Source organism: Brienomyrus brachyistius, chromosome 3 (genome assembly GCF_023856365.1).
Source record: "Brienomyrus brachyistius isolate T26 chromosome 3, BBRACH_0.4, whole genome shotgun sequence".
Classification (NCBI taxonomy): Eukaryota; Metazoa; Chordata; class Actinopteri; order Osteoglossiformes; family Mormyridae; genus Brienomyrus; species Brienomyrus brachyistius.
The window spans coordinates 33,691,749-33,703,108 of NC_064535.1; the positions used below are offsets into that span (position 1 = coordinate 33,691,749).

Genomic DNA, 11,360 nt, shown 5'->3' on the forward strand with positions numbered 1-11,360 from the left:
TTTGTATTGGGGTCTTGTAGTGACAGCTATTTTGGTGTCCTTTGTGGTTCTCTCTCTCTCTTCCCCCTACTTGGGCTCACATATGCAGTCTTGCTCTGCTGGTGTCGTTAATTGGGGATTAGGACGGGCATTGATTAGGCCACCCATATACCATGCAGTTAGGAACATATAAAGGGCCTTGGGGCCCTTGTGGCAGATGGTATAGGGGTGAGAATGCAGGTTGTGGTGTAGCAGTGTTTGGACTGTTTCCGCCTTCAGGTACGTCCTGAATTTCCTTAATAGTTTGCTTTAATTAGCAAGTAGTGGGCTAAGCATGTGCTGGGTGTCCAGGCAGTTTTAAACTGTTTATATACCACCCAATTGGGAGTTAAGTGTTGCTTTATTCAGCCTGCTGGTTCATGTGCTGTCTCATAAATTAGCATTCACTCGGCTAATAAATATATGTCTGTTGTTGTTAGTAGGTTCCTGTTAAACTAGTATTTTAAGACATGTCAACTCATAAGCTAGCTGTTAAATAACCTATAAACTAATGAGTGCAGGCTATACTGGAGTAAAGCCTGGACTTATTTTTAGCTCTGATCCTCCATGCTAGTTATGAAGTGAAATGTATTAGGCTGCTAACTAGGCATGCTAGTTTCCTTTTTATGACTTGCCAAATATTAGCCTTGGCTGGTGGCTCACTAGCCCTTTAGCTAATGGTTCTTAATAGTGTAACAGGCAGTCGAACACAAGCACTTGTTTGTCTGTTTGATTTATGGGTCCGTATGGCTGTGTTGCATGGCTAGCTGCTCTTCTCTGTACTGTGTGAATGTGGTGCCGCTCACACCTTATTCATTTTTCTTTTTTCCTTCTGCTTCTTGTTGGGTATTTTGTCTTCCTGTAGCCTGTGTGCTGTAACTTAAGTGTAGCGTCACACCATGTGAGATCGCTGTGCACGCCACAGGCTAGTTTTGTATTTTTTTCTTTTCCTTTATCATTATTCTTATTGTCTAGTCCTTTAGTCCCCCCCTCCTTTTTATTGTTAATCAACCTGGGTGCTGGTTGTACAGAGTAGCCTAATGTGTTGGAGGGGGAATTACACTGGAAAGCTGGGTTCCCAGCCTTCTTTTTTTAACCATTGAAAGTCTTGCAGTGCTACATAGTGTGAAGCTCTTGTCATTGTCACTTAAGGTACCAGAGCCTTGTGAGGGTTGAAGGGTATTGCAGTGTAGCTTGGGATAAGTGTAGTTGCACCATCACGTGTGGTATAGGAGCCCGAGCTTTTCACCACTGTGCGATAGAAATGGCCATTTCTCTACCCTCCCTTGGTGCAGTGTGGCTCTGTCCAAGTGCCTTGGTGATTTGTGTTATTTTTTCCTTTCATCTCCTTCTTTTTGTTGTCCCTTCCCCAACATTAAGGTAGTGACATATTCAATTAGTGACCCACCAAGTTGTATTAAACAATATTGATTAATAAAGATTGTAATTTTATATTTTTCTAAAACCTGTACACTTTCTTAGAACATTGGTCCCTTTGCTCTGGCACTCTTAGTCGTTAGTGTATTGCAAGGGCTTGTGTAGTCACTGTACATTAAGGGCTGCCACACCACTTTTCTCAACACTCTTCTGTCCCCGCTGGAGATGTCTGTCTGTCTCACATTCCTTACGCGGTCCTCTGTCCTCGGCTGGAGATGTCTGTCTGTCTCACATTCCTTACGCGGTCCTCTGACCCCGCTGGAGATGTCTGTCTGTCTCACATTCCTTACGCGGTCCTCTGTCCTCGGCTGGAGATGTCTGTCTGTCTCACATTTATTACGCGGTCCTCTGACCCCGCTGGAGATGTCTGTCTGTCTCACATTTATTACGCGGTCCTCGGCTGGAGATGTCTGTCTGTCTGACAGGCCTTACGCGGTCCTCTGTCCTCGGCTGGAGATGTCTGTCTGTCTCACAGGCCTTTCGCAGTCTTCTGACCCCGCTGGAGACGTCTGTCTGTCTCAAATTCCTTACGCGGCCCTCTGTCCTCGGCTGGAGATGTCTGTCCGTCTCACATTTCTTACGCGGCCCTCTGTGCTCGGCTGGAGACGTCTGTCTGTCTCACATTCCTTACGCGGCCCTCTGTCCCCGCTGGAGACGTCTGTCCGTCTCACATTCCTTACGCGGCCCTCTGTCCTCGGCTGAAGACGTCTGTCCGTCTCACATTCCTTACGCGGCCCTCTGTCCTCGGCTGGAGATGTCTGTCTGTCTCACATTCCTTACGCGGCCCTCTGTCCCCGCTGGAGATGTGCATCTCACAGACCCTGCATGGTCTTCTGCCCCCTCACAGCACAGGAGTGTGATACTACCCTTAAAGATGTTTCAGCCTGTGGCACTCGGGGCCACTTTTACGTTCACTGACGTGTTTTTACACAGCCCTAGGGTCAGTATCACCATAGCCAAGGATTTCTGGGTAATTTAGTCTCAACTGGTCAGAACAGGAAGATTGTTACCAACTCTTACATTTAAAAAAAAACAAAACAATTCAGGCTTATGGGCCTGATAAAAGAACAAAAAGAAATCAGTTATTACTACCTGACTGATGGGGTCCTTTCCCAGGCCAATCTGCGCCCCAGACACAGAGCTGAGGAACACAACTGGTCCACCTGACTCCTTCTTTGACTCAAACGTCTGGCTTGTAGCCGGTACTCTGGACTCTTGTGACCTTTGGTGCAGGTCCTGCCAGGACTGATAATGCTGCGGTTTACTTCTTGGGTCGCTGGTTCTGACAGCGACAGAGTTAAACAGCTGAACCAGATTCTCATGATGTTTCCATTATTCCGCTGAAACTGAGAGCAGGGTTCTAAAGGGGGGGAGGGTCACTGCTCATGAACAGTCTGTCTGCTGCCCTGATGCTCGCTGCTGGCCAGGAGACCCACCCAGGTTTGCAGCACAGTTTGTTGGGCATTCAGTGTGATGCAACAGGAAATGGAGACTTTTGCGTGCCGGAGGGTGATCCAGCACACGGCGGCGTGGGCCTCTGACATGCCTGTGGTTTGCCGTTCTCTGCTTCGCCGATGGTGCCAAGCATTTGTTTTGACAAGTCTGAGAAGCCGGGCTTCTGAAAAATAACTTTCCAGTTTTACAGGCAGTGCCGTGTTTCTCAGGAATAGCGATTTACTTTCCATCACTACGCTCTGAACCACTTCCAGGTTTGGACAAAACCAGCCCCCACTGCCGCAGTGACCGGCATCTCTGTCACTGTGCTCATCTGCAACCATGGGTGTCATGTGACCGTGGCTGACTGCTATGTGACCGCGTTTGCTGTGTGAGCTTCACTGTGGCACGTCTGCAATTCCTTGTCAAAGCAGCCCGGCTCAGGCTGCCCTGCTGATGACAGACCCACCACATGGGGGCAGTGTAACCTCACAGAAGAGCAGGCAGTAGCTCTCTCTCGCCCAGCACAGGCAGCTTTGTGCAGACAGACCAGGTGGGTTTGAGCGCCTCTCCCGATTCAGAAGTAGCGCTCCAGTGGCGTGCAGTGTTTGCAGCACAGTTTGTTGGGCATTCAGTGTGATGCAACAGGAAATGGAGACTTTTGCGTGCCGGAGGGTGTTTGCTGGCGTGCAGTGTTTACGTCGTGTTCTGCATTTAACTGTAGATCAGACATGATGGCCTTTAGTTGCTATTGACAGAATACTGAAGAATGGCCATTCCTATGTACCAGGTTTCAGCGTGCGGGGTGGGGGCGGGGAGTGTTCAGGGGGGCAGTGGGCGATAGTCCGTCTGACAAGCCTAATGGTCTGTGGTTAGAGGCGGTTCTGTAATCTTGTGTTCCTGGATGTCATGCTGCTGTTGCTTCTTGCTAATGGAGTGGGTTTCAATGGGCTATGGTGAGGGTGGGTACTCTGTCCTCACAGTGCCCGGGGGGTGGGTACTCTGTCCTCACAGTGCCCGGGGGGTGGGTACTCTGTCCTCACAGTGCCCGGGGGGTGGGTAGCGTAGCTGATACGGCTGGAGATGAGGAACTATCATGCAGCAAGTTCTTGGACTCAGATGGTCCAGGTATTCCCTTTATGGGGATGTTTCAGTGTTGACTGTAATTTCAGATAACGTTAATGGGGGCGTTTCAGTGTACACTAATTTCAGATAGCATTTTTGCAGGTGTTTCAGTGTTGACTGCAATTTCAGATACCTTTTATGGGGGTGTTTCATTGGGGGCTCTGCTGAAACTTAACTCACAGTTCCTACATGGCAGTTTTAATCTCATCCCTGCTCTTTGTGTGAACAGTTTCCTTTTCCCCTGGCAGTTCAAAAACAGGGCATTTTGCGGTGAGATGAATCAGTGTGTCTGCAGTGTGTGCACTGTGATGCCAGCCTCATGTCCTACAGTTTCCAGGGTGACCTAAACACGACCCTGTACTGGAAAAGTGGTTTGGAAATGGGTAGATGAACAAGATTCATGAATGTTCCATAGAAGTTCCTTAAAGGTTATTTCAGTGTTTCACTGGGGTTGCATTAAATGCAATTGAAGAAACTTCATGATCAGCTGAGAAGTGACCAAAAATGACGTTCTTTTCATTTATGAATGCTGGCCAAAAACATTATTTAAAAAAATCAATTTTAGTACTTTTGTATTAGTGGCAGCGTGTTTGAGTAACAGATTCAGAAATGAAGAAAAAGCAGGTGGGTCCTTAAATACAACATGGTTTAGTGTAGGTGTAAAACACATTTTCAAATTTTATTTAAAAATGTCTGTATTAGCTTCCTTCTTTATTGGAACACTAGATTTGAAAGCCATCTTTTGGGTTTGAATGCCAATATAAAACTGAATGTATCCACTTTCAATGTGCCAAATGGGAGTTTATTAAAAGTGAATTTACTGAGGAAGAATCGAAAATAACCACGAGGAATGTACTGCATTATACTGAAACACAAAGAAGACCTGATAGAAAAAAGCTGAAATAATGTCAGTAAATAAACATTCATACACATTGTAGACATACTCAAACGTGCTGCTAGAGGAGTAACATAGTTGTGTGAAAATCAGGTAACAGAGACTTCAGTCTGAGAGGGCCGTCCAATAGCAGAGACTGACACACGGACTGCTGTTTGAAGGGGCTGTCCTATAGGAAAGACCGACACATGGACTTCTGTGTGAGAGGGCCATCCAATAGCAGAGACCGACACATGGACTGCTGTCTGAGACTGCTGTCCTCTAGCAATGGTGTAATGTAAGGCCACTTCATCAAGAGATCACGGAGATCATCATTTATTCAGAGCTGCACTATGTTTGCAGTACTTGCATTGCAAAACTTAGATTCCCCTAAAAGCAATCTGACTTCACTGTGCTTGTGCGCATTTGTCTGCCAGGAAATGATGCCCACAGAGGAGCAAAGGAGGACTACAGGAGCTACAGAGCCCAAAGAGAGCAGCGTCCTGATTGGCAGCATCACCAAGTATAAAATGCACAGGTAAAATACTGCTTCTACAAAGGTATCAAATTACATTCGCTGCTCATTGCGTTTCTTGAGAACTATTACCAGGTTGCATAAAATCCCATCAGTGCATGTGTGCAAAATGAAGGTATTAAAATTACAGTACAAAGGAATTTAAATTCATAAATACCTTAAATATTTAGGGAGACATTTGGTGTTGTTAAAAACCCATATAAAATAAGTTAAATATATTTTAAGCAATAGCCCATCTTATCAGCATGTCTTTAGCTGGTCCAGGTCTAGGATCAGCTTTTTGAGGAACTTCTGCAGTCTGTCGAGAGCCACATTGGTAATGGTGACGTGGAAGGCAGCATTGGTCTTCAGGAAGGCATCCAGGTGCTTGCTGCTTTTCAACTTGGGCAAGGAGCAGTTCAATGGTGGCGCAAGAGACCTGACGATGCCCTGCAGACTCAGAAGGTCAGCGTGGACCTGGCTCACTCCATCCATTTGTAGGTTGAGGAGAATTATCTGGAAGGTGTTCAGGCTGTCCATGATGGTGGCCAGACCTTCAATCGGCTTATCAAGACTCATGTCGGGGATGAGCTCCAGATCGCTGAACACCATGTTAGGAGATATTCTGAACTGTTTCAACAAAAGACAGAAAGTTATTCCTTGTTGTTTAAAGAGAGCCTAGGAAAGCATACCATAATATCCTGTGACATCTACAGCAATTACACGTGCCTCAGTGACATTTAAAATTTTATAAATAGCAAAAAAAGTAAAATGAAATGGCAAGTCAGTTTCAGCATTTTGTATGAATTCAAATATGTATTTTAAATGTTTGTGTGTGCCCACTAGTGATGTAGTCAAGACCACCTGAACCGAGAAAGTCATTATCAAGACCAGAGTGTATTGTGACTGAGACAAGACCAAGACCAAGGTGGGTCAAGACCAAGTCAAGATCGGAAACAGACTGCAAAAAACAACACACTATACAATATAAAGCATAGGCACAGTCTTGGGGCTTAAGCAACATGGGCTAAAATTTCTGTCACAGTATAATTTGCACCTTGGACATTTTTTCTTAATTTCAATATAAATGCTTTTGGACAAATGTAAAATTTTCTTAAATTTCTTAAAGCACCTTCCTGTTTGCCCTGTTTTGAGCCGCATGCCATCAAACAGACAAAACTTATGTGAGTAAATATTGCAAAAATATCAAGTTGTAGTCTTCATAAAAAATAGAATGCTGTATTTTTTGGAATTTCTAGTATATCTCCAGGCAATTTGAGTGTTTTATTATACATTCATTTATAAGCTTATAATAAATAAATTATGAAATAAATATTTTGGTAACACTTTCCATGAAGCCCATATTCATAAACACTAATAATTGTTCTTATAATTTATTGTAACATTCATAAAGTATTATATACACACGGCTGTAAATATTGGTAAAAAGGCATTATAACCATGTTTATCATGCTTTGACTGCTGTATGAAGGTCTCATTAATAATGAATTATGAATAATGCATAATACACATGACTATAATGTGTTATGCCTTTTTATGAATATATGTATTATGTAGCTATGTGTTATAGCTGTCTTTATAAAACATTTATAATGTATTATAATATGTTATGAAGATATGTGCAAAGATATAATAACTGCTTAAAGTAAATTACCAATATTTTTTTTCCAGAAGGGTCGCGTGTGGATCATTGCGGAAGCAAATGTGTGCTTTGGTTTCCGTCTAATGTGAATAATATCGATCTTTTATGGATTATTATGGCTGCTTTTTCATTGAAAATGTTTAAAATATATGCCTCATTATGCACAGGATTACTACTTTAGCACACAAAGCTGTGTAAGTCTGCATTATACCTCTGCAAATGTGTGAGCCTGAGAGACTAATGGGTACGAAAATCCACACATTTAGTGTTTGTCAGGTTCTCTGGGATAACAAGCAGATGAATATTAAGCCATTTTGATAAATACTGTCAGTTTGAGTCTTGAAATAAAACCTCGAAGCCTCGAAGAATCTGAGACAAGTCAAAATAAGGTCAAAATGAAACCAAGACCGCAAAAAGTGGTCTCTAGACCAATCGGGAGACCAAGACCGGTCTCAAGTACTACAACACTAGTGCCCACTGAAAAAGGCAACAATTTAAGGCATTTTTCTGCATTTAATTATAAATACCCCTTGAAAATATACAGACGTATGTTGTCTACTGTACTGTGTGCAGTAACTAGCCTGTACTTTGCCTGTCTACTTTCTGCATTGCACTACTTGAATTTGCACAAACCTCTCTATCTATCACTCGCTTTGCATTTACTCCTGTCTGCTGTGTAGCCCATGTCTTGTATTCATTCTCTGTCTGGGTTATGCCCTAATTGTTAGCTGTCCGTTGTTAAGGAATCCCCTACAGCAGCAAGATCCCACATACCCAAGCATGCCCAGATGCATGCATCTAAAGCCACTAGCATATAGCCTCATCTGATAAGTGATAAGGCCTCCTGGCCCCCTCAAATTGTGGACTGAAGGATGCTGACCATCCATACCTCATCCGTTAGTCTCTGTATCCTCACCACTGTGGTCTGTGCCATGAACTTGACCTGGTTCTTCACAATGTCCACTGCCAGTGGCCGGCTGACACTGGTGGCAAGTAGCATCAGTATGGAGGAGTACAGGAGGGTCATGGAGGATTTCATTCTCCAGGTCTGTATACTCCCTTGGAACAAAGACCCTTTAGTTCATTAATTACTATCAAAGTACATAGCTAAGGTGTGTGTGTAAGAATACATAGGTAAGGAGACAGTGAGAGTACATAGCTGTTCCCGTTTCCCAGTTTTTTGTGTTATTTGATCTTAATGATGTTGTAATGTTTCACAATACACCCCCGTAAAACACCTTGGGGGCGAATCCATTAAAAAAATAGATTGAATGGAATTGAATAGCCAAGGTGCTAGTGAGTGTACACAGGTAAGGTGCTAGTGAGTGTAGACAGGTAAGGTGCTATCTGCAGCAAGATATTTTCAGTAACACTTTACTTAAAGCACCCATGTATTATGCATTCATAAAGTATTATAGACACGTATAACTATTTATAAACAGGCATAACACATTATAGCCATGATTATTATCCACTATGAATGCTCTGTGAAGCTCTCATGTATAATGCACTATAGATACCTTCATAATACATTATAATAGCTGATATTGATCATTATAATGCATTATGAAGGTAATTATAATCCATCATGACGACTGCTTTAAGATACCACATTTTCAAACAGCATGTACTTCAGCCTGAATTTGGGTTTGCATAAATTTACTTTTCCAACTCTACTCAAAAAAAATCACAAATGTCAGGCACACACTATATGGTGTGTGTGTGTGTGTGTGTGTATATGTATATATATATATATATATATATATATAATGCAAGTATAGTTCATTTAAGAAAAGAAACTGCTGTGCAATACCCCCCCCCCACATTAAATCTTGCTGAAATTTGAGATTTATTTTCACATAATATTTTCACTTTAGTACATGACATCTTCAAATGCTTAAAATAATGTCTTCCTTATTGTAAAGAAAAGTTAGTTCTTAGGAGTAAATTACATACGTGGGAAATACTTCAATACATACTAAGAAAATCCAGCATGCCAAACAAAAAACATTTCTTCCAGTTTCCATAAATGAAACACATTTTTATTTTGTAGTTATGAAACACACACGCACACAAAACACATTTTAAAACTGCAATGTGTGCCAAAATATGTTTCATTGCGCACCCATACAAAGACAATTCACAGGAATTTGCTGTTTTTATTTCATGAGAAACCTACGAATCATAATTTGTTGGCTAAAAAGCTGGAGACTGACTCAGTAGTAAATAGTGTAAAAGAATGAGGGGAACTTACCTCTGTAGGCTTAAGGTCTATGTCATCCTAAGACAACCATCAGTGTTGCCCTTTTTATAGCCGAGGCTGTTGACTCATCAGACAGTGAATCATTGCTACATTGGCCCATGTTCTGACTTTCTCTAGCAGCAAAACAAGGCCATGACTTCAGCCAGGTACGCCTGTTAGCTGAGCTCCCACTGTGGGACGGCGTCCCGGACAGGCAGCCCTGTTACGCTTCTCTACTACAGTCACCCCATGGTGCATGTCTGTCGCCTGCAGCTGAGTATCTGCGTGCCGCCATCGGCTCAATCGGCATGTTTATCTTGCTGGCTGCTTTGAATATTTACAGCGTAAAAATCTTATTTAAAGTTGTAACGGAGATGTATTGTGACGATACTGATAATGCTGTGTCATTGAACCTGGAGAAAGCACCAGTACGATAAAGTCTGTGTTGATTTAATAATTCATAAATTCATATGCATATATTTGATCACCAAGTAAGATCATTTTTAACAGGAACATCTGCAACCACAAGTATGTTTTATTGTCTTTTACTTGTGACAAAAAGTGGGAGAGTGTAGTTTTAGCAAAGCCAAACACAGACTGTACTTTTCAGTAATAAAACATACAGACCCGCATGACCACACTAATCCATTTCCCGGTTACTGTCTGACATAAGTCAATCTATACCAACAAATGCGATAAAATCGCTCATAAACATGCAGTGCGGGGGTGATTCATTTTTATTTAATCAGTTTTAAAGTGTAGCAAGGAATTCAGCTGTGTCACCTGCATCTTTCACTCAGCTGTTGGAGGTGTTCCTGTATCGTGTCTCTCTGACTCTTGAGAGCAATGTACTATCCTATGGTAGAGACCTGCCAGTTTAATTATCTCCAGACCTTCTTGCCAAACTTCTCCTCCTCTGATGACCAGTAAAACCAGTTAGGACAGGAACACTGACACAGCCTGTGTTGCTTCACCCAAAGAATATGAGCTGCTGGCCTGGATTCTGGAGAATCCTGGAAATTTGTCATGTGCATTTTTACAAAACTTGGACTTTCATAGGATATTGGAAAACGATTTCCCTTGATGCAGAAATTCAATGACCCTTCATTTTCAGAGAAATGTTTGTGGTTAGTCCCCTGGCTGAAATGCAGTGCAAGTCAGCGTTAAAGATCGCTTGGTGTGCTTATAATAAGCTCTAAAAATAGCAGTTAGTACAGTTTGTGATTTGAGCAAAAAGAAATGGAGAAACGCAATACAATACAATATTAAAGCATTTAAAATAAACATTTGTTTCATTTTCCTGTAACCATAAAAAACTGATAGAGACCAGGTCACAGACCATGTGGTTTTAGGCTGATAACATGGATATTTCTGTCTCCAGTCTGAAAAGTGTAAAATGATATGTACTCGCTTGCCTTGAGTTGCTTAGCTTAAACGTCACTTTAAAAACATTAGAGGAATTCAAGGAACTTTTCTTCAGGGCAAATTGCACATGTTGTGAATTCACTTGTGTGGAAAAGTGACAGCTTCCGAGAAGGCCTTTGGAAAGCTTCTCGTAAGCCGAGTTCCCGGCCCCCGAGGCCCTTTGGAAATGAGGAAAACACATTTCAGCCGGTACCGTGAAACGAGAGCTACCTTGTTTTGCATGTGGTATCTTTCATTTTTAGGGAAGGTGCTGAAGCACCGTGTCGAACATCCAATACAAGCCGCGGTACGGAGTGAATTTCAGGGATGTTGATGGAGGTTTTCAGGCTGTGTGTGATGGGTTTTACAGCGCCGTCCGTTCTGTTGCCTCCCTCCTCCTGGTCTTGGCCATGGGTTCTGTGCTGAGTGCCAGTATTTGCCACCAGGCTACTCATTTGATTGAGCCCCTGTTGGCCACAGTCACTACACTGTATATTAAAGAAACTCCTTATTTACCATATCTTGCTAAACAGCTAGCTAGCTACGGTCTTCTGACTCTACTCACTGGCTACTTATTTAGCCTTTAAAACATCCAAAGGGGTGACTTGTGCAGTGGGCCCCCAGAAACAGGAAACCCTTCGCTGTGGAT

The 11,360-nt window shown here is 42.7% G+C and overlaps 1 protein-coding gene and 1 long non-coding RNA gene across 2 annotated transcripts; one reads left to right on the forward strand and one right to left on the reverse strand.

Moving 5' to 3' along the window:
* Nucleotides 1-206: 206 nt before the first annotated feature.
* LOC125738878 (uncharacterized) lies at nt 207-7,227 on the forward strand. Its single transcript, XR_007396927.1, has 4 exons — nt 207-258; nt 5,326-5,426; nt 5,679-5,867; nt 6,249-7,227. It is a non-coding gene; the product is annotated as an uncharacterized LOC125738878 (long non-coding RNA).
* LOC125738877 (leptin-B-like) lies at nt 4,795-9,432 on the reverse strand. Its single transcript, XM_049008368.1, has 3 exons — nt 9,320-9,432; nt 7,955-8,124; nt 4,795-6,032 (listed from the first exon to the last, which is right to left on the reverse strand). Exons 2-3 carry the CDS (start codon nt 8,102-8,104, stop codon nt 5,664-5,666), a joined length of 519 nt encoding a protein of 172 aa, XP_048864325.1. The 5' UTR covers nt 8,105-8,124; nt 9,320-9,432; the 3' UTR covers nt 4,795-5,663.
* Between the last annotated feature and the right edge of the window lie 1,928 nt (nt 9,433-11,360).

What these genes read in the sequence shown, in the direction of transcription:
- LOC125738877 (XM_049008368.1), bottom strand. Translation starts at nt 8,104, where the DNA reads ATGAAATCCTCCATGACCCTCCTGTACTCCTCCATACTGATGCTACTT. An exon ending in TACAGAGACTAACGGATGAG is followed by an intron (nt 6,033 to 7,954) that starts GTATGGATGGTC and finishes TTGTTGAAACAG; the next exon opens with TTCAGAATATCTCCTAACAT.